The sequence below is a fragment of the Arctopsyche grandis genome, chromosome 6, assembly GCF_051622035.1.
Source record: "Arctopsyche grandis isolate Sample6627 chromosome 6, ASM5162203v2, whole genome shotgun sequence".
Lineage (NCBI taxonomy): Eukaryota > Metazoa > Arthropoda > Insecta > Trichoptera > Hydropsychidae > Arctopsyche > Arctopsyche grandis.
This window is the reverse complement of record NC_135360.1, coordinates 33,212,781-33,231,047: the sequence shown is the minus strand read 5'-3', so window position 1 is coordinate 33,231,047 and position 18,267 is coordinate 33,212,781. Positions and strand designations below refer to the sequence as shown.

General features: G+C 33.2%; 3 protein-coding genes across 3 annotated transcripts in view; 1 reads left to right on the top strand and 2 right to left on the bottom strand.

Moving 5' to 3' along the window:
- LOC143912683 (uncharacterized) overlaps positions 1-18,267 on the top strand; it is a 282,155-nt gene that overhangs the window by 23,967 nt on the left and 239,921 nt on the right. The window lies entirely within an intron of this gene.
- LOC143913688 (ectoderm-neural cortex protein 1-like) lies at positions 10,010-11,517 on the bottom strand. The gene is made up of 3 exons (XM_077433649.1): positions 11,064-11,517; positions 10,338-10,518; positions 10,010-10,262 (listed from the first exon to the last, which is right to left on the bottom strand). The coding sequence occupies exons 1-3, from the start codon at positions 11,286-11,288 to the stop codon at positions 10,123-10,125; spliced, it is 546 nt and encodes a 181-aa protein (XP_077289775.1). The 5' UTR covers positions 11,289-11,517; the 3' UTR covers positions 10,010-10,122.
- LOC143913759 (kelch-like protein 28) lies at positions 11,353-13,005 on the bottom strand. The gene is made up of 8 exons (XM_077433744.1): positions 12,979-13,005; positions 12,757-12,903; positions 12,544-12,683; positions 12,301-12,479; positions 12,032-12,226; positions 11,810-11,965; positions 11,592-11,735; positions 11,353-11,517 (listed from the first exon to the last, which is right to left on the bottom strand). The coding sequence occupies exons 2-8, from the start codon at positions 12,870-12,872 to the stop codon at positions 11,353-11,355; spliced, it is 1,095 nt and encodes a 364-aa protein (XP_077289870.1). The 5' UTR covers positions 12,873-12,903; positions 12,979-13,005.

Below are 18,267 nucleotides of genomic sequence, written 5' to 3'. Positions count from 1 at the left end.
TGTATTTTTATCGAAAATCCGTATGTATGTATGCAAAGCTTCAAAAAATTGTACATATTTACAGGGCTGAGGAGTCGGTGTCAGAGTCATAAGAAATCAATCGACTCCGACTCTTTTAATTTATTTATTTAATTAATAGTAGGCGTCAACTATTGTCTCTAATTTTATCGAAGTAAATTAACCAATAAATTGAATTTTAAAAATTTCTTTATAAAAATTATAAATTAAAATTGTATTATGAACGAAATCGTTAAATTGCACATATTTTGATGTGTTATGGCCAAAATCGATGGTTCCTCCGTCTCATATTTTTTTATTCCCATTTTTATATTAAAATTAGTGGTGCTACCCGCCTTCGCTCGGTAAATGGAAATTAAATGTTTTTTATTAAATTTATTTGAATCGAAAAAAAATTATATTTTTTACCGACTGACCGACTGACAAACTTCTTTGACCAATCCAGCCAATCAGAAACGACTTTGACGACAGCCAATCAGAAATGCATTACAGACAAAAATTATATTACATATATAAGATTCATACACATATACTATGAATGTATTTACATTTAGTTCATACCTATTTCATTACCATAAATTTACTAAATTGGGTTACTTGTCAATTTTTAGTGATTTTGAAAATCGATATAATTTTTAGTACTAACAATTTTATATATTGGCAAGAAAAGTCCATCTTATTAAAATCATTCAAGTGGGAGTCGGAGTTTGGAGTCAGAGTTGGAGTCAAATCAAGAAATAAAGCTCGAGTCAGAGTCGTTAAATATCAATCCAACTCCACAACCCCGCAAATTTATTTAAGTAGGACAAAAATTGATCGCAAGAATCCAACCACGTTCAAACAATTGTCAAGTTGATGTAAGATTTAGTTTTATAACCTAGAAGAATTCATGTTAGCCATCAGTTTGGCTTAGTGGTAGCGTATATATTTAGCACCACTGGGGTCAAAGGTTCGAGTCCTCGCCACTGCTGGTTAGATTTGGGGGTTTTGTGACTCCAAATCGATCGTTTCTCTATCAGAGTTTGCCAATTTTATCTGATCATTGCTGAAACGGTTCCTGAAAATTGGTATTAGATCTAATCCTGTTGTCACAAAATCTGCCTGTGTATAATTTGTAATAATTATACACAGTTATCTTAAATCTATAGATATCTCTATAGACATCTCTATAATTTCGTATTTATTATATGTATAAAAATTGTATACAAAAAAAAATCTAAAAAAAATCCATAGATGTCTCTATGATTATTATTTCTGATTAATTGTTATATGCTATATATTCTGATTGTATATGTATGTATTACTGTATTTCTGATTGTTTATGTATTCTGTATTTCGTTAACGTACACCCATCGCATTGAAGCAAATCTGTAATGGCGAGTGTATATTGATTTGTAACAATAAAATAAAATAAAATAAAATGTATGAATGATTAGGTTGGCATGCATGAGTTGATTGCATAATGAGGTTGGTAACATGAAATGTGATAAACATATCGTTGTTGTTTTAATTTGATTTTATTGAAATACGATTTATTTACAATTTATATATCAAAACTGGTGGCCTGATGCACGCTTTTATGCATTTGAATCCGCAGATGTGCATTTTTTTGACACTTTTATACAATAACTTGTAACCTTGTGCACGTATTCGTGTTCGTATTCGCATAAAATTGGTTGCATTGAAATAAGTAGTATGGGTAGTGAGATTAATCTATATTTCGGGTTTCAAAGATTACGATACGTTAAAAATGGTTTTATTTATAAGATAATTTAAAGTTATGGAAACACTTTTGTTTTTCCTTTGGAGAGATAATCCAGCTCTTCGAAAGTTTTCACGTTTAAAAAGGAGGTTGAGTACCACCGAACTATGTGATTATTCTTTTTCCACCAAATCTGAATTGCAAAGCGCGCCAAATTTAATAGTCGTGTCGGACAGACAGTATATTTTATAATATAATTTATAGAACTGTGAAAGTAAAGTTTCGCCTCTGATTGTTTTATCAACTCTATTATTCTGCGAGTGACGCGTGCTCTTTTGTGCTCGTGAACGATTTAAATTAATGAATTTTTAACGGCCATACCCCTTTTACACCGGCTCGTTAAAGTGGAAATCTCCCTTCAGGAGTAGGTATATATTCTAGGTGATTTTTTTTTTGTTTGAAACATTCGAAATAACCACCCCACCCCCACCATTTATAGAAAAAAAAGAAAAATGCAAAGAAAAGACTTTAGACAGTCGACCGGCTCATCTCATTTCCGGGATGTTAAAACAGACCTAGGGGTGGAGATGAGGGGGTTGGAAAAATCATCAGGGAGTAGGATAGGAGAGTATCCTTCATTTAATTAAAAAAATCAACGGGCCATGACCGTTATTCAGTCTAAGGGGAACTGACAAAATATATGTTTAGTATTTTTTGATTTTTTTTATTATTTTTCTGGTTGACATTTGAAGTATTATCTTATTTTAATGTTAGTATATACAAAATACTAGAAAATCATATTTAGAATTTAATAAGAACATACATAAGTATGGATATATTAGAATGTGGTGGAAGTCCAATTTTCAGTGCCGAAAACACTATTTCTGTTTGACTTAATTCACAAATTGATATCACATCATTTAATTCGATATTATTATTATTTTATATCAATCGAACATGTACACTCGCCTTTACAGATCGCTCCAAAGCGAAGAGTGTACTAAATCAGATACAATACAATAATACAAACAATACAAGCATTTTATACAATGTGAATGTACATCATCCACAGTGACATCTATGGAGAAATTTTTGCAGCATTTTATTATATAGAAATTGGCGAAACTTAAGAGGGCTGGACAGCAGCGCCTTGTCCATACAAACGTACTATACTTCTCCCTTCCTCAATTATGGCACTAGAGAAATTATTTTTTAATATGCTATGGATATCCACCATTGGGGTGCATCTATCGTTTTATTTTTTTGATTAATTATTTTTTATAGGAGCTAGGAGCCGCCAAACATCTATAAAATCGTCCTTTTTTTACACCCACGAAACGAGTACAGCGTGCTTATTTAACGGTCGATTTAAAAAAAAATACGCCGATAGATGCACAGAAAGTATCTTTCTCATACCGATGATGAAATTTTTTTAAAAATTGGTCCAGTTTTGGAGAAGAAAATAGGAGAATACGAAACCTCGATTTTGTCAATTTAAAATACGTTTTATCTGGTCGAAGCGCAACTGTCGCATTCACTCAATATATATATATATTGATATATATTGTCGCATTCACTCAATATATACATACACTCAATATATATATTGAAGAAAGGAACGGTAACAAAATTAAGGTTTCGGGTGTATAGCCCTCTTAAGGCGCTGAATAGCTTGAGATTTGCAAGATAGATTGGAAAGGAGATGTTAGTTTCAATGAAAATTAGAAAAATTGGCAGACTCTGATTGAAAACGATCGAGCTGGAGTGACAAATCAACGTCTGGCCAACAGCTACTAGTGGGAATCGAACCGTGACCACTCCGATCGAAAGCATAGTATGCTAATTACATAGTACGATTTTCGGAAAAACAGAATAAATGTATTACAGGTCACCACTATTTTTAAATATTGTTAAGCCTAAATCATTATATTTAATGTTTTGCTAGATATTTTTCGAAACGAAGAAAAGTGGACTTTTCAAATATACTTTCAAATATACATTTTAAAAACAATTAATCATCCATTATATATATATTTATATACATATATGTATAGGAGTTCAAAACTATTAGCTAAACATACAAGAGGATCAAAGTAAAAGCTTATCAAATTTTATTTCGATGAATTTAAAAAATAATGAATTAATAATAATAAAAATAAACAATATATAATATTCAATGAAAAAAAAATTAAAACAGGTGAAATTTTTGAACATTGAACGACTTACAACTTTTATTCTAGCTTAATATTTCATTTATTTATTTTGTTCTTGTATTATCGTTTATTTATGATTATATTTATCATTTTTTAACAATGCTGTAAATTTTAGAAAAATAAATAATAAGTATAAATTTCAAAATTAAAACCAGGTCTAAGGTAAATATTTTTCTGCTCTTAAAAGTCGAGTTCAAGGTCGCAGTTTAATTTCAAAAGATAAGAGTGGAGGCTTGCGAACCGGAAGTTATTAAATTAAATTAAATTTGATCTCAATAAAACTGAATTATTACAGAAAGTTCGCCGAGCAATTTATATTATGCCAAATTTGTGGAATTGATAATGAAAAATTTCAATTAAATAATGATGTTCATCCGTCGGTAACATTTTCCAGTCATAGTTTGTTTGCTTTATCACTATTTAAATTGAATTTAACATTTTTAAATATACCCACATAAATATGACTGGATGCATGTATGTATGTAGCAAATTTGTAAGGTATCTACGCAGTGGAAAAGGGTGATGATTTATTTATACGTTCACTTTATCAGATTTTTTTTCGGCAACGAAAAAGAACGGTCTCGGTCAATGTGTAAGATTTATTTCGGTATTTACTATAATCGACTAGGAAAATTCCGTCGAGGATTTTCCTACGGGTTCGCGTAATAAATAACCGGGCAATTTGAAACAGAGCCTCGCTAAACACACGTGTACAATATAATATATACAATTACAATATTATATATGTATGTATGTGTATTAAGATTGGATTCGTGCGGGCCCAGTTTGAGAAGCAATTTCGCGTTGAAAAATGGGCGAATTTTCCAGCGCGGAGTCAGTACTATCGACCGGTTCGTCTGATTTACAACTATCGTTAAAATAAAATTAACTTCTGCCCCCCTGTCGGCGAGTTTCGAAAGCTCGACAAGAGAGAAGCAAATTATTTTTCGCAACAGAGCCTATTTCGCCGGAGGAAAATTCGGTCGGGGCGAAGATTAAGCTCGGAAGGAAAATTGGGCGCGCGATTTTACATAGCTCGAGCTAAGCTATAGCGGCCGTCAAATTTTAAGGCTCCAGCTCAATAATCAAGAAAGTGTGCTATACCCATTATAACTATATGGCACGTAAGCCTACTTTGACACCGTTAGCTTAAGGCTTAAGCGTTGATTCGTCGTCTGCGTCAATTTTGATGAAATTTTCTTGAATGCTGCTGCGATTTTTCAAATATGGTTCATTTCATAATGTACATCTGTACACACACACACACATACATTTTTATATTGATATAATATTTTTAATTATTTTTATTTTACATACATATACAACAGGAAGACTTTACTAGAAGACCCCAATGCGCCTTCTTAGACAATTAATTACAAATAATGCAGCATTTTATTATTACATAAATCACTGTATTTCCAGAAGCTGAAGAACACGAAATAACAATTAATTAAATAATTATTTACATAATTAATCCATTGAGACATCTATGGATATACAAATCCATAGATGTATATCTATGGATATACATCTATGGATTTGTACATAATTTTTACAAATTATACACACAATAAATACAGAAGATTTGTGACAATAGGAAAAATGATTTTTTTCCAATTTTGAGGAACCGTTTCAACAATGATCAGATAAAATTGAAAAACTATGGCGGATCGAATCCACTGATCACTTGGTGCTAAACATACACGCTACCATTAAGCCATACTTCTGGTTATATGTATAGACAAATGGGTAGATACATTTTTAGCAATCTATCCATCGTAGTTGTCTTGTCTGCTAACAACTTCATTCACAATTCAATATAATCAGCCAGTCCCAAAATAAAATTCCACTATGCGAAAAAAAAAAAATGATAGCACGCCTAATCTATGCCATCGCGATCCTTGGAAAAACTCACCCCCTGTAGTGTTTTCGGTGATATTTTATCCTTGTATTGACATGGGTTTGACATCGATTCCTACATTTGAAGACATGTAGGAGAAACTTGTCGAAATAATAAGATCGAAGGAGTTCCAAATAATAAGATCGAAGAATCACGCCCATCACAGCTGGAGTCTACCTAAGCATGCCGTGCCATACGTATGAGTGTGTTCTTACCATACAGTTTCAGTGATTACAGAAAGATTGTCTTAGCTTTGAGGCATAGACGCTTATTATCGAAACATTATTTGTTTCAACCGTCGACACTAATTGAAATCTCTATCGGGGGCCAAACTTCGCAAATGGTTTTGAAGCGATCGGAATAGTTTTAGGAAAGGAATATGTACTTATCGTTATACAATTGTAACTAAGAAAAACTTTATAAAAAATAGCTGTTATCACATTTGAAGTGAGTTGCGAAGGTGCGGTAGTGAAGCCTTGTTGGATAGCTAGCTGTCATCGCTTCGAACTGGAACATGCTGATGTAATTTTTAATGAGTTAGTTAATGATTAATATCTAGCTTCATGTCGGGGATATTAGGTTACTTCAATGTTAGCTAACCCTTTGAATACTGACCAAAGCCGATCGGCGTTTTGCCAACAAGTCCATTAGCCTAAAATACGCCGATCAGTATGTAAACAATAAACAAGAATACTACCCGCTAAGCCTTTCCAGGTAGCATTGAAAACAAATGTTTTGAGCATGGGTCGTGTACTCCAAGTCAATGTTTATAAAGACTGGTTTACACCGTAATTTCTGAATATATAACCATAGCAGAATGTCTCGATAGAAATCCCTAACTGCTGAGTATTTTAGATTGTGGCTTGGCATTTAGATTGTGGGCACTATATTTTAACAACAATGAAGAAGATGAAACTTGTTTTAGAAAAATACATTCATTAATAGACTTTTTTTGTTTATTTTATATTGTTGCAAGTATATTAGAGAGTTTAAACACACCTCTACAAAACTCGAAATCCTCAGCGGTAGCGGTTGTTTGGAGTAGCTACAATTTTTATACCTGCTTTCTATTGGATTTCTAAATAATTCTAGTTGGAAATGTTGACGAAATTTTCAGCGTGGCAGGCTTTCAACAGAAAATACGTCAGCACTCAAAGGGCTGACGTATTTTCCGTATAGGGCTCCGTATGTTGGTAAAATATCAATGCGATCTAAAGAGTGGAATTTCATGGAACCGAGTGGATTTAAAAAAAAAAGCTTGTAAAATGGCTGATATTTAGTAAATTGCTCAGTCTTCATAGTCCTATATATACTTGAGTAAAATCTCACTTGCAGAAGGTAAGTAAAGATCTATTAAAAACATTCAAACCGATTAATGAATTGGAATTGTTTGCAAACTGTTGCGGATACGGCGTCTAAGTAATTCGCGATAATCGCCGCTAGAGCCACAAGTGGCGCTAGCGTCAACGTCGGATAAAGTGTCGTCGTGCAAACATTTGGGTATCGGTGTCGCAGTATCGCAAACAAAATCGACCAAGTGGGTGGATGCTGGGTAGGCTCCATCTCGTATTTGTTTTTGGCCTTACGATACTGTTCCACTCCTCATACTCCTTTCTCTGCTGCTTACCCTTCATTCCCCTCCACTAGGTAGGTATGTACGTGTTTTGTTTGCCTAACAAGGCGAACCTACACATGTACCGACGAATTTCTTAGTCCCACTTGACGTCGATCCTCGTTCCTTATGCCGAGCAAATGTATAGGCACATTAAACGCAGATGAACTCGTGTCGTGTCAATGGTTTTATTTTTGAGAGTGCTCAAGCATTCGGCCTTCAGTTTTGACTAGCATGCGAGACTACCAAAGCACGTGCAAGCCTGATGTCTTACTCACGAAACTGACTAAATAATTGCTGATTGTGTGAAATAGGCAATGTTATATATATAAAAACGGACGCTATGTATGTATTGTCTCGTTCCAATGAAAGATTAATAAATTTTAGTGTACTCATCCCAACGCTGCCACCAAAATTATCACTGCAGCGTTCCGGTGAAAGATTAATACATTTTTAAAACTACTTGGTTAACTAACCAAGATTTATTTATTATTATTATTACGTTACATTTCTCTTATTTTTACAAAGCTCCTTTACGTTTACTTACGATTACAATTCAGAAAAAAATTTGCCTCTAATTCGATCGTTTTCATAATTTGCCATATTGCTCATTTTGGTCATCAATATAAGTAAATGGATCCTCCGCCATTACGATGGAGATAAAATATTGTTACGTACGCCGTGGATTGAGCGAATTGTACTTAGACCAACGGATATCTGTTATCGGCTAACTAAATGCATGCACTTACTTCCAAAGATTACATCTGGACTCTAAGTGCATTTAGGCTAAACAATGACCGTTATTAGTTAGTTCTCAGAATCGGTACGGGAAGACCCAATGTCTTGGAAATACATATCCGAATACGTGACTATACAACAGGTAAACAGATTAGGCGTCCTGAGAGATCTACCCTTTATAAGGCGGTACGTAGCCGATATAATTCATTCTGGACTGAACACTGGCAATACGTGTATCTCCTGAATCATCAATAAATGCTGTGAAACGACTGTTGGCCTTTTACTTGGATCCTCCACCCACCCCGTACGCAACAATATGATATACATATATACATGGCGGTAGTAAAATAAAATTATTGGTATTTTTATTCAAAATAATAATTTATATATCTTAATATTATATACAAAACTAAAAAAGAGTGTTTTTAAAAAACTATTTTTTATAAGGCTATTTAGATATAATAGAAAAACGAATGATTTAATTATGGAACGGAGAATTTAAATCAGATACGTAGAACTTTGTTTCACTATTTAGCTTTTTAACTTTGTTCTGCTGCTGATGTGTTGACTTCCGGGGTCGATATTAATGACTGACTATACGGAGTCGATGGTAATGACTAGTCACCGGAGCCTGAGGGGGCCGTGTATTGTTCAAAGGTTGTAAATGCATTGTTAAAGGTTTGCCGAACAATGGATAGCACTGTGACTATCCTACCTCTAGTAATGACTGTCTCTTTCATAGTCGATGGTGATGACTAAAGCCCGGACCCAGAGGGTGCCACGTATTGTTCAAATGTTGTAAATGCATTGTTAAAGGTTTGCCGAACCTTTTTTACAAAGGATTTACAACAATGGAACAATGAGCGGCACCTTGGCTATCTTACCTCTAGTGATGACTGCCTATATAGAGTCGATGGTAATGACTGTCACTCTCGTAGTAGATGGTAATGACTGCCTATACGGAGTCGATGGTAATGGTTACTATTCTCGGAGGCTTGATGGTGATGACTGTTACTCTCGGAGTCGATGGTAATGACTCTCACTCTCGGAGTCGATGGTAATGACTGACTAATTCTAATAGTAATGAGTTTATATACTCTTCTTTAAAACAACGAAGTGTTGAAGAAACGTGTCGTCCAATTTCGGTTAGTCAGTAAATTAGGTGTGCCATTAATCAATAGTTCTACTTAGTAAATTTGGTGTGCCACACATCAATGGTGTTACTTGTTAAATTAGGTGTGTCACAAATCAATGGTGTATCCCTACTGGTTAGACGACTACATTGATAAGCGAGGTACATAACACTGGGTTGAGCAAACTCTGGCACTCCTGTCATTGATAAACGAGGTAAAATCAGAAAAATTGGCAAACTCTGATAATACACGATCGACTTGGGGTCGCAAACCAAGGTTTGGCCAGCAGCGGGACTCTAGTGGGGCTCGAACCCGTAACCACCACTGCTCGACAGCATAATGTTCCAACTACTAGTCCACGTTGCTAAATAAATATGTTTAAAAAACTATGTAGTGTGGATGTGTAGAGAGTGAATGAGATGAATTTAAATAACCGAAAGTACACATTTTAATGTTTTGATTGCTTTTGTGAGTGTATAAATTAAAAATATTCAAATTTGAAATTATTCACCTCGTTGCGTTGATCAGAATAAGAAAAAGATATTTAAAGCAGAATAGGGACGACTTTAATTACGGTTTATAATAAGCTCGTAATTTGACCGGAAGTGGTGCTTTTTCAAAATCGCGAGTTGTAAGTTTGATTGCTATTAAATTGAAAAATTTTTTTTTTTCTTATTAATATTGTTTTTTTTTATAATATGAGATGCTTATAATTAAATGTACGAATAAATATAATGTGTTATGAAACAAACAGTAATATGTGTTGCTCAAAGAATTGTTTAAAATTACATTTCACATGACAACAGTCAAATAATGGAATGATACGGTATGACAAGTGCGTTTGCTAAATATCTTTTTTTGCTGAGATTTTTCAAAGCTTTCCAAGCACTGTTTATATCGTCGTATTCCCAAACATTGTTTATTTTATCTTTTCCATTATATCCACCTGAAAATTAAAAAAAAACTATGTATATAGACATTAAAAATAGCTTGACCAAATATATTTAAATAAAATATTCACCCATGCAAAGTAATTTATTTCGGAAAAAGCAGAGACTTGGCGAATATGTAGGACTTGGCAGATTACAATAAGCTGTCCACAGATTGGCATCGAGATTGTAGCTTTCAACCCTGTCTAAATTTGAATCTGTTTCTCTAAAAAAACCTCCAGCAACATATAGCATACCTTTGATCTCGATGCTCTAAAAACCGTTGAATATATTATACTTGGGTTAATTTTCAATAATTTCTGGAAACGTATAGTATTGACCGATAGTCATTAATGGAAACCTAATATTCCGTTAGTTACAGACATTATTAACAAACTAACCAATAGATTCTATGACAGAATCACTAATAACCATACTAACACACTTGTGAAGAGTCTCGGTGATTGCAACAAAATTTCTATACACTTCAGGTTTAAACACAGATTACCTAAACACAATCTGCTTTAGATCGTCGACTTTAGAGAATCTTTAATTAATATTATGTATCAGATGTATTATGAGCATTTACAATAATTGAAAATAGGTTGTAATTATTATGCTGTACATTAACATTAGAATAATATAATACTATGATTACCAACAAAAGTAAATTAAAATTTTAAAATAGAAAATGATTAGTAGATCAGTGGCTATTAAAATAGATATAAGATATATTGTGAACATAATTCGGTAATAATAAAAGCATTTAAAAATCAAAATTAATGGAAACCCGTCTATAGTAATCAATAAACGTTCACCGAATGATCTTCTCTCTTCTGAACCATCGGAGCAGCATAAGACCAGGAATTGGACTCCACTGAGTAAACTTGCACTTCATTGATGGATTTATATTTTCCGTCTTTGTTTATACGTCCACCTGTCACATAGATTCTGTCGTTGATGACAGCAGCACTATGAAAATCAACAGCCTTCAACAATGAAGCTACGTTCGTGTCCCAGAACTTTGTCTTGCTGTTCCACATATTCGCAATCAATTTAATAAGTTTAATATCAACGTTAAGTAAGAATTTTTATCGTATTTTTTAATCACCTTTCCACCGATGAAAAATATTCATCGAAATCATAGCCACCGATGACGTAAACATCAGTAGACGAATCATTACGAAGTGTCACTGCTGAGAAGAAGCAACGGCCCTGATTTAACGGCTCCAATGGATGCTTCTGACCGTCTTTCAAATCGATGTAGTCCACCTGAGATTTAGTCAGTTTATTGGAATCAAAGTAGTCGAAGGGATTACTTCTAAGGGTTAAGAAAAATTGATTACTTTATCTAAAGAATAGAATCCGCCGATGATTAAGATCCAGTCATCGACAAGAACTGACACAAAGCTGCTTCTGTTGAAATTGAAATCTTTACTTAAGGACCAACTGTTAGTTTTTTCATCATAAATATCGATACTGCTTGCAAACTGAAAATACAATATGTAATAAAATAATTAAATTTATAATATAATAAAATGCTTGTGGCTTAAAAGTTGCATACATCTGCGTTATAATCTCCGACGAGTGCTATTTTGTAACTTTTTCTGTTTTGATTTGTACGTTGATAATTTGGTAAAATTGTCAACATCGTTTGCTTAAGAATTCCAATACACTCGGGATAAGATGCACAGAATGTCATAACTTCCATGACGAGAAACTGAAAGTATGTAGTACGTATTTTATATGATATAATGAGATTTTAATTAATATTGATCTTTAATACCTCTATCGATAGTGACGTCAAATTTACAAGACTTAACAGCTCTACTGATTCACTTCGACGGTTTGTTTCATCATAGCTTATCCATAATTTCACCGAATGAAAAACTTCTTCAGCTAAACTGTTTAAGTTATCCGACTTCAGGATCTCGGCTAAAGCGGAAGCCGGCAGGTTGAGAAAGTCTGGAGTTTTGTGCAACTAAAACAGAAATTAAAATGTTACAAACTCAAGGTATCCTAATACGTTTTTATATTCATATAATAAACACTTACAATCTTAAAGTTGCAGGGAGTCAAACTCATAGCCTTTTCTCTCGACTTTGGGTCATCCGAGAGGCGCAAAACTTCCAAACAATTCCCTTGATGGATTGTTTTGTGTTGAAGATCAATAATATTGATTTGTAGCTTTTTAGCCAACTCCATGAATTGTTCGAAGTGCTCCTTTTTGATATCTGAAAGTGTATTTAAAATTTAAAACTTAAGAATTTAATGCTAAATAATGAAAGCGACTCTTACGTATCTCTCCCAGGTAGCAATAGATTAACATTGCATCGACAACTGGTTCACGGAAATCAGAAAAAATGGCATCCAAGTTGTTTTTGTTTTTCTGGAAAAATTCACTGCACGAAGCTAGCACTATCATATGTGCGAAAAAGCTGCAATTGTGAAGAATGACCGTTATATTTGACATTTTGGATTTATATTATTTTGAAAAATGATTGAATATACCTCCGATTGCCAACATTAAAATGAACATCAGTGAATTGATCTTTTCTCATGGCATTGTACAAATATTTGAGTTGTTCTGTTGCAAAATCTGGTTTTGCCTTCACTTCTATCATCATCTTTGTTTTAGTCTATTTCGAAAATTATCTCCTAAAAATGAAGCAAAATGCAAGTTGAATGTAAAAAAAAGTAATTGAATATAAAATATAATGTGGTAAGACTTACTAGTTGGACAGAATCTCAGCGTTAACTGATTTGTAGTATAAAAATCCTTTGGTTTCTATTCGGTTTATCTATAGATAAGCTTATCTTGACTCATTATCTGCTGGGTTCAATTTGTTATTGTACATTTACAACTGAGTAGCAATCGACAACAGCGTAATGAATTATTAATTTATTTAAATATATATTCTCCATCTAGGATCCAATAAATAAAATATTACTTGTAATTTAGATTCTAATTTAGTTAATACAGTTGAATCTGATCTTGGAGTGATTTAAAATAGTCAACACATTAAATTATATCATAAAATTGCTATTATTTTCTATATATTATTAAACGTGTAGCTAATTATCTTAATGCAAAACTTTTGTTTGAAATTTATAAAACATATATTAGTCTACAACTTGAATTTCCATATTCCATTTGGAACCCCTATTTTAAAAAAGATGTTGTATGTTTAGAAAGAGTCCAACGAAGAATTATAAAAATGCCTTTCGAACTTAAACCTCTATGAGATTGAAAATAATGAATCTTGGAAACAAGAAGAATGAGAGGCGATCTAATTGAAGTTTATAAAATTATAAATAACCATTACAATTGTTCTATGATAAACCTCATTACTTTTAACAGTAACACTTATCTGAGAGGTCATAAAAATATTTATTACAAAATAATAAGAGAATCCTTCTTTTCAAATAGAGTGGTTAGAGTTTGGAATAGTTTATCCAATGAATTGTAACTTAAACCTTTCTTTAAAAGTAAACTTAACGTTTTCCTTAAAATATATGGGTTCTTTCAGATCTTTCTTTTTTATAAAGTTTATTTTTTGTATTTTCTCTTGTTTGTTTTATTTTCGTCTATTTTGAGTGGTTAATATTTTATTTTCGGTGTTCTTTGTTTTTGATTTTTATTTTTCTTTATTTATGTTTTCATTATCTTATTTAATATTTGTATTTATAGGTACATATGTACTACTGTATGATTATCAAACTCATTGGGTCTATCGGCTTTGTCGCCTTAAATAAATCCAAGTATTCTTAAATAAATACGTATATGTACATATGTATGTATATGAAGTGTCAATAGATGAAGTGTTGTTGTGAGAAAATTTGACTTTGAGTTTCATATGATTTGAATATAAAAATAACATTTATCTCATACGCCGTTGAAACGTCGACACGAATATCACCGAACGAAAGTTTTTCACATTTTCCGTATTCGTGTTGCATGAAAATTAAAATTACTCGCTGTATATTGTACATGTATTAGTATTTTCGTACAAAACGTACATAACATTAATTATTTTTTAGCATTATTTTTAGCAGCTGTTAAACTTTTCATCCGACACGATTTATTATTACAAACGAGAAAGCAGCACGTCCGTCAAATCCAAAAAGAAAATGCAACGTAATATAATAATAAAAACGGCTCTTGCTTTACGTATTATTTGTAATAAAGGGAAATTTCAGAGGCGAGATGAATCAGCTGTAATTATTTTTTAATGTGACGTCTCGTTTTGTACAAATGGACAGGAATGGGCACTCTATAAATATAATTTATTATTCAGATAAAGATTGCCGCTACTTCTAGATGATTGATATTAAAGACAATTTTAAAGATATTTATTTATATATAAAGTCCAATGAACTAAAAGAAGTATGGAACGCTGTACGCTTGGCATTAAGAGGAAATATAGGAAGCGGAGTACGTGAGTGAGAAGTATGACAAGGGTGGGGTGGACATAGTAGATAAAGATATTGAAATGGCAATGGGTAGAAGAATGGAAGAAAGGTGGACAATAGAAGTGCTAGAATGGTACCCGAGAGAATACAAACGGGTAAAAGGAAGACCGCAGGGAAGATGGGTAAACAAATTAGGAAAATGTGTTGGGTGAGATGGATGAGAGTTGTTGAAAGCAGAGATGAGTGGAAGCGTGTTGGAAAGGCCTTCATCCAGCTGTGGATGGTGAGCGGCTGTAGATGATGATGACGATGATGATATATGTGCCTACGATTGTGAGAGTGGCCTAAGTCAGGAAAAAAATCTCTAGAGTAAAAGTACTACTTCCGGTTGAGGTAAAAATATTAGGGTATAAAGTTTGTAATTTCTATTACATGTAAAAAATTTCACCCTGATTCGTAGATAAAAATCGGGTGTGACGAACCCATGACTTTATCTATGTATGTATTTGAGGAATATAAGAAAGTTACAACACAAAATTCGATATTAAACCGTACAGACAGATTATGAAATACTAATAACTATGACAGCGATACGAATTGAGCGCAAACGTATGGAAACTTGAACAAGACAAAAGTTCTATTTCCGGTTGTTGGATTTTTTTCAATATTTAAAATCACTATCAGTATTATACACATTAAATATCAAGAAAATAAAAATAATTTAAAACGTCAAAATAAAATAATGAAATATTGTTTAAAAAAAAAATACTACTTCCGGTTTACGAATTTTGACTAAAACCTTATCATCTCTAAGTTAGTACATACAAAATACAAATGTAAATTTTCAGCTTGATACGTTCAGGGGTATGGACACGATGTGGGCACAGCATTTTTGAACTTTCTAAGAAGAAAAAAAGGTGAAACCTATAAGGTACTGTTACGTACGCCGCGGATTGAGCGAATTGCACTTAGACCAACGGATATCTGTTATCGGGTTAACTAAGTGCTCGCACTTACTTCCAAGGATTATATCTGGACTCTAAGTGCATTTAGGCTAAACAATGACCGTTATTAGTTATTTCTCAGAATCGGTACGGGGAGACCCAATGTCGTGGAAATACATACCCGAATACGTGACTATACAACAGGTAAACAGATTAGGCGTCCTGAGAGATCTACCCTTTATAAGGCGGTACGTAGGCGATATCAGGTCATTCTGGACTGAGCAGTGACAGTGCGTGTATCTCCTTAATCATCAATAAATGCTGTAAAACGACTGTTGGCCTTTTACTTGGATCCTCCACCCACCCCTACGCAACACGTACCATTTCAGTCAACTTAAAAATTTGAAAAAAAAAATACGTAGTGTTGATAGCAATTTCAGTAACCGATGCTAAGTTTCCGTTTGATAGGACGAACGGTGTTAAAAAAATCCCCAAAATACAAAGACACACATTTTTTCTAGATCATCAAATCGTGACCAGTGATCGATTCTGAGTTCGAATCAGTCAAAATATCGAGTTCGAATTTTCGCATGATCACAAAACTTTATATATTGTTACTACGTACATACATAGATGAAGTAAAAAAACCATAATATACAATTTTTCAAAGGATTTTTTAATATCAACCGTCGTACGGCGGGTTAACCACACGATAAACAGATACTTTATATATTGTTTGCGGTTTTTCCTTGAACGTATGTTTTAACAGTCACTGCACGGCACTGGCGGATACATACATATATTATGTACGTACAACATGATAATTCTCTTCGTTTCTTCGCGAGCTCTTAAAGCACACGTCCTCGGAAAATTTTCACATTTAATAAACGGAAACTTCAGAGCGTCTCTATGTCTTCACAATTTCGGCGGCTGATTAATGGCGGCGGATGATTGAAGACAGGCACCACCTCTGACGCGGGATTACGGCATTTGCATATAAATTCGGATATTTATCTCGAAACGGAATTCTAGATTCAAAGATGAAATGTTTATAAGTGTCGTCGCGGCCTGTTGCCGCGGCTAGAACACCCGCCCACCCTCTCCCCACGAGGGGCGCAAAACCCGCCCTCTTCGCAGAACCTTCCGCGGATATAAATTGTCGCCCCCACACCATCCGACACAATAACAATGATGGCCGTTAATAATTTATAAAAGAGGCGCGAAAACGCAAAACATCACTCCGCTTTTAATATGAATGTCACGTATGTATGTACGTTCAAAGGGGTTCCCCCTATCGTAATACGTTCCGCAAACATGGGCTTTTATTAACGACGTGTCATTTGATCGCGGTTCTGCTGCGGTTGCACACGTTCGAGTGTGTTTCGCTCGAATTGAGCTGTCGTTTCTGATGATTAGGCCTCGGGAAATAGGATTCCGTAAATGACGTCATGAAACGATTGATTCTGCTGGTTTGGTCTATAAATCTGTGTTTAATATTGAATAAACGCGTGATGTTTTATAGCGAGTGGGGTTTATCGTTGACGCTATATGGCGTGAGCGGCTCGTAGCCGTTGGTCAGCGTCACGCGTCGTTTGATGTGACCGGCTCGTAAAGTGTCGAGGAAAATTTTTTGTTTTTAGTCATTTTGAAATATGTATGTATTTAGTTTTACATTACGTTTTTTAGGCTTTTTCGTGATAAATATTTGTATCAATAACATGTGACGTTTTACAAATCGTGTTTAACTTGGAAATTGTTTACATATTATATCGAATTGGGTTATAATTTGAGTGTAAAATTGTCGTTGAATCTTTTTTATATACAAAAATTATATTTAATATAATGTTTTCTTTTTCATGCATAAAATTTCTTGTTATTTTTACATTTTTAGTAAATGTGACAGAATATCTAAAAGTTTCCGACGAGAAAATATCCAGAATCATCTGGGAATAAAGTTTGGCCTTTAAAAGATTTATCAGTGATTACAATATACATACCTATATGTATAAGAATCTATGAATAATAGAATATGTGTACTTTTACTTATACGTATAATTGTATATGTAATTCAGGACTGCAATCAGTTTAGTCTTGATGGATTGATTGAATTCTCTATCCAATTATATTATATCACTTTATGCTTTATTTATAATTATGTTTTGTCCTATTTAGTCGTATTTTAGTTTTTATTCTTTTAATTTTCATTTGTCTATATGTACTATATATATTATGTATTTTGTATAAATCTATAATTGGGCTCCGATGTTATTTTGTTATTTATTCTTCATTTTTATGAATTTCCATATCTGAGGCCTGTTGATTTTTCAATAAATAAATAAATAATGTTCTTTGATACATAACTTCCTGACCAAACTTTGTATATTTAGACTCCAAATATTCTGTAAAGGAGTTTAAAAGATTCTGTAAATAATTTATAGCTAATGGCTAAGTTACAAGAATTGTAATAATTGGGCTATTTATATTCTAGAAGTACGTGAATTCTCTTAAGGATTAAATAACGAGTTAATATAATATAAAAATATTGTGTTTTCAACTTTGAAAGAAACGATATTTGAATTAATATATTAACTTTGGTTTAGTAAAAATGTTTCTGCTTTAAATCTAATATGATGTAATTTATATGTGTGTACCTATTTATGCATAT

Excerpts from the sequence above, each read along its gene's own strand:
- LOC143913688 (XM_077433649.1), bottom strand. The coding sequence starts at position 11,288 with ATGTGGAACAGCAAGACAAAGTTCTGGGACACGAACGTAGCTTCATTG. Across the intron at positions 10,519-11,063 it reads AGAAGAGAGAAGATCATTCG|AGCATCGAGATCAAAGGTAT; the intron begins GTGAACGTTTAT and ends AACGGTTTTTAG. Across the intron at positions 10,263-10,337 it reads AAATAAATTACTTTGCATGG|GTGGATATAATGGAAAAGAT; the intron begins GTGAATATTTTA and ends TTTAATTTTCAG.
- LOC143913759 (XM_077433744.1), bottom strand. The coding sequence starts at position 12,872 with ATGATGATAGAAGTGAAGGCAAAACCAGATTTTGCAACAGAACAACTC. Across the intron at positions 11,966-12,031 it reads TGACGTCACTATCGATAGAG|TTTCTCGTCATGGAAGTTAT; the intron begins GTATTAAAGATC and ends ACATACTTTCAG. Across the intron at positions 11,518-11,591 it reads GATTCTATTCTTTAGATAAA|GTGGACTACATCGATTTGAA; the intron begins GTAATCAATTTT and ends ACTAAATCTCAG.